This window comes from Merops nubicus, unplaced genomic scaffold (assembly GCF_000691845.1).
Source record: "Merops nubicus isolate BGI_N331 unplaced genomic scaffold, ASM69184v1 scaffold31184, whole genome shotgun sequence".
Lineage (NCBI taxonomy): Eukaryota > Metazoa > Chordata > Aves > Coraciiformes > Meropidae > Merops > Merops nubicus.
In genome coordinates, this window is record NW_008602739.1 from 28312 (window position 1) to 33043 (window position 4732).

The 4732-nt window shown below is 40.5% G+C and overlaps 1 protein-coding gene across 1 annotated transcript; it reads right to left on the reverse strand.

Moving 5' to 3' along the window:
* Positions 1-949: 949 nt before the first annotated feature.
* Positions 950-2679, reverse strand: PDP2 (pyruvate dehyrogenase phosphatase catalytic subunit 2). The gene has a single exon (XM_008938466.1). The coding sequence runs from the start codon at positions 2677-2679 to the stop codon at positions 1078-1080; it is 1602 nt and encodes a 533-aa protein (XP_008936714.1). The 3' UTR covers positions 950-1077.
* Positions 2680-4732: the final 2053 nt, after the last annotated feature.

Below are 4732 nucleotides of genomic sequence, written 5' to 3' on the forward strand. Positions count from 1 at the left end.
CCATTGTAAAACACACAAAAATATATGTTCAGAAATTAGAATGTACATTCATTAGAGAAAGACTTCTCTCAGAAAACCTAGCATCCACAGATATGAATAAGAGTAAAATAAAGACTAAACATATTTGATATCAGGACTGTTATTTCTCTTTTCCAAGTTAACTCTGAAGAGAAAGGTGCTCTCTTGCTATATTTACATTCAGATAAATTTTTGAACTTCTGGATCTCCTGAACTTCCTTTAAATTACAGTTGGCAGATTTGATGCACAGTACTTCATAGATCAATAGCTAATAAAAGGGTATATTCTTTAAGCAAGTTGAGCACTTAAATGCCCAATCCTAATACCTTTAATTCCTAAATAGGGAATTGAGAATTTCTTCATGTATGTTTGAGCTGTAAGTTGTCACACAAGTCCAGACACAAACTTAAGAGAATATGCATTCACATGTCAAAATAATTAAAGAAAACAGGATTTTGTTTTCTAGCTTAAAAAAAAAAAAAAAATTAGGAAAAAAGTGTCTGACAATCCCAGGGCTCTTTGAACAGCCTTCTTTACTGATGTCTTGACATATAAAAGGCAATTTGTTAAAGTATCTGACACTGTTACACCCAATGAAGATTTGGTAGTTTGTTTATTTAATTCAATTACAGTGCTTCAATAGGATGCTTCTCCCTTTCCACAGGAGCAGATCCTTTCTCACTACATGCAGCTACAGGAATTATTCATACTTCTATTAAATTGCACCAGTCTCAGTGAAATTTGTCTCATTTGTTCATTTGGAAAGTTTTACTAGTGGTTCCCATGGACTCAGAAGTGGGTCAACAATCTTTAGCAGAGTCACATTTCAGTGAACTTTTTATCAAAATATTTTTCTTCAGTGCATACAGACCTGGAAATCCAGGAAATTCCACCAAACTCACTTCTAGAAAGATATTTTCAAGGCTAGTAAGTCACAAAAAGATTTTGGAACTTCCAGACAATAACACTGGTAACATTTTGACTATCAGAGAAAACCACTAACGGTTTCAGTATCTAAGTTGGCTAGTAGTATAGAACAGCAGCAGTGTAAGTCTCTATTAATTGTTTCCATAGTAGTTTTCAATTGTTTCTGAATTGAAATACACCACAGTAACTGTGATATCATCTCTGTACATTCTCGCAAGGTCTTCAGGCAGCGTGAGCATCGCAGCAAGTTTCTCTTGGTCCACCTCCCCATACTCATTACTTCCAATTGCATGCCTTATTAAGTGAGTAGCTATGTTCTGGTCCAGGGATGCAATGCCTCTGTTTTTCCTTTGAAGTAACAGGCTGTGCATATAACCCAAATTAACTGGTTTCCCAAAAGCCAGTTGTGGTTTCTGCACATTAAGCTCTGAAAGGTGTCCAGCAACAAGTTTTACAACCTTCTCGTTACTTAGCATCTCCCACAGTCCATCTGAAGCAATAACTAGAAACTTGTCTTTGCTTCTTAATTTGTGGTACGTCACTTCAGGCTCTGCAGTTAAATAAGGGGGTGTATGGTAGTTTGGAGGAACGTACTGATAAATGTTTAAAGCTTCAACATCACAGCTATTCTCAAGAACACTGTGTTGCAACTCTTTACTCCATTTCAACTGCACATCTCCAAAAGCTCTGGAGGGCATGAGAATCCCCAGCAATCTGTCATTCACAAAGAGAGTCTTCTCCTCAGATCTTGGGTGTTCTCTCTTCAGTCTTCTGATTTCAAATTCATCAAAGGCATTGTGGTCTCGGGTTAGAGGGAGAGTAGACCACGTTCCATCTTCTTCATGAACCCCTAAAACTGCTCTGCAGTCACCAGTGTTTGCAACATGTAAGTGAACGCCGTCGACGTGAGCTACACAGGCTGTTGCACCAGAAAAAGCTACTTGAAGGGCAACATTTCTCATCAACTCATTTTCCTGGGGAGCCTGAACTTCCAGTGATATGTCAGAGTCTAACCTTTTGAATGCACTTATCATGGCTTCTTCTAAACTAAATCCGGGCTCAGTGTCTAGGTCCAGTAAATGCTGCCAGTATACCCGGAGGTTTTCAAAATATTGTGAGGCTATTTCTCGATACTCTATGTCATTTGGATGCTTGTGCCACTGCAGAATAGGCAGAACTGGTTTCATGCACTCCACAGCAAGCTCAATCTCTTCCAAGGTTTGCCGGGACATGAGAGAAACTGCGATATAATGAAGCAGCCTCTCGCTCACCGCCTGAGCGCAAGCGGAACCCGCGTGACCATCGAAGACTCCAAACATCATCCCTTTGGTCTGCAAGCAAGTGGCTGCACTTCTGCGGTCTTCAATAGGGGTGTTGGATGCCAACTGGTTACTTTCAAATCTCAACACAGAATTCATATTTTTACCATTTAAACCCAGTATTTTATGGGATAATTCACCTGCTCTGAGTATATCATTGATTTGGGACGGAGACAACTGGAAAGAGAAATGTTCTTCCTCAGTGGAAGTGTGTCGGAATGCTTTTTTTAAGGAGAAAGTATTGTCTGAGTTGCAGCTCCCAGCAGGACGGAGGAACGTTTTGGAGAAAACAAGCTTCCATTTTATCTTGTTTCTATTTGGGATATAGATGGAGTACAAACGTCCTTTTCCCCGTAAAACAATGCTGTTCCTTGCTGAGCTTAAGATCCAGGATGATACAGTTCTTGACATCATAAATCACTCCACAAAGAGGAACACCTTCCTTCAGTAACACAGAATATTGTTACAACCTGGAATATAAGAAAAGGAAAGGTATAAAATTTAAAAGGTTCAAAAGAAGCTTTCTATATAGCAATAGAAAAGCAAGTCTAAAGCCCCAAAAAAATATGGAACTTTTTTCCATAGAAGACCATTAGAGAGGCATCATAAAAAGTGACAAATTTCCATCACTTAATTATAATTTAAGGGTATAACTGCCCCAACCCAACTAACTCGTCAGAAAAGCTCATTTTTATTTTCCAGTCATGTTCTTCTTCATTGTACCAAAGCTAGGAAGAAGTTCCAACATTAAAGCAAATGCAATTGTAAACTCTAGAGAGAAAAGCTTCATCTAACAACACAGAACACAGAACTGACAAGTTAAAAAATAGCAACTTAAGTGACAACTAACATGTAACTTTAAAAAAACCTGCTGAAGTACAGCTCTATTAAAACACTAAAAAACAACAACAAAATACTCCAATCCTGCAGAAAAACTGAAAGATATGGGCAGTTAATGATTAATATGAACTGCCATGATCCTCATGTCCAGAACAAGCTAGTCTACCCTTCCAATTCTCTTCCAGCTTACAACCTTGACTGGGTTGGTTTGTTTGATTTGGTTAAGACCTTGAAAGTCTTAACCAACATTCAAGCAGGCAGGATTTTTGCACAGTTTAAGGCAGATTCTACCGCTCGTTAATTAATACGTTGATCACAACATCATGCATCTTGATGCAGTGAACGTCATAGCACAATTATATTGACAACTTTTACAGGTTTACAACTTCGCATGTTCACTTGGAGTGCAATTGGAACAAGAAGCTGTTAAGAGCTCTACTGCCAGCAGCACAAAAACCTAGGGCACCTGAACCACTCAAGTTCTTCACCTGCCACCGGGGAGGACCCTCACAGTCTCTTACTTTAAATAAGTTATTCAGGCTGTGGGAAATTCTTAACGACAACCAGGTGCTTACCCCACGACAGAATTTTGCCCCATGGATTTCAGAAGCTAACTGAATATTAGCACTGCGAGTACAATTACTCCCAAAAGATAATACTAGAAGTCAGCTAGATTTTTCAGTTTTCTGTGAGCTCTGAACCATTTTCAGGAGGCATGTAGCACCCTGTGCTCTTGGTCTCAGGCCAAAGATACTGCACACTACTGCAATGTTTGTTTTTTAACACAGCAAATAATGAGAAATAACAAGAAAGCCAGTCCAGCCAGCTACATGAAAATGTTTCTAAGACATCAGCAGGAGCTAAAAAGCAAACCTGAACTATTCTAAACAAAAGGCCTACTGATACAACCCAAGGACTTTACTAAAACCCCATATGGAAAACAAAAGCAAAGTACCAGAAAACATTTCGGAATTGTACCACTCTTGTTTAACAGTAGAAAAGAGTGGACATGCCTTTCCAGCATGGACCTCACCACAGTAATTCTGGGGACCCTATGGGGACCAGCAAAGGCACAGCAGTTTTACTGCTAATGTCAGGAGAGCAGATGGAAAAGGCAATGTCAGTTCATTGCTCGAGGCTCGCCTGCAGTCTCCTGGGACATTTGCATCTCCCAACACACCAGACACCTTCTGTTGTACTGCAGAGAGAACACAACCAAAATAAAGCTAACAGGAAGACAGCCAATACTGCTAACTCCAGCATCAGCTAAACCCAAAAAGCACCAACAGCGCAAGACAAGCCTTTATGTTTGCCAACCTTTCCCAGGCCATTTCCCATCCTGTTTTTTCTTCTTTCTCTTCCTGCCCTTCTGAGCCACATGAGACCAAAACAACTTTCATGTTCTTGACTCAAAGAGCCGACAGAAACAGCGTTCTAAACAAACTTACCCTGTTCACACCAGGTGACAGGCACAGCAAGGTGGCGTTTTTTCCCTAGCAGCAGAGTTGCCCAATAGCACTTAGAACCGCGCTTGCCTAAGGTCAGGTAGGGCCGCTCTGTTCCGCTCTGTCCCGGAGCGCGTTTCCGCGCCAGCCCCACTCAGCGCCCGCACCGACACGTTCCCTTC

Coding starts and splice junctions, on each gene's coding strand:
- PDP2 (XM_008938466.1), bottom strand. CDS start 2,679: ATGATGTCAAGAACTGTATCATCCTGGATCTTAAGCTCAGCAAGGAAC.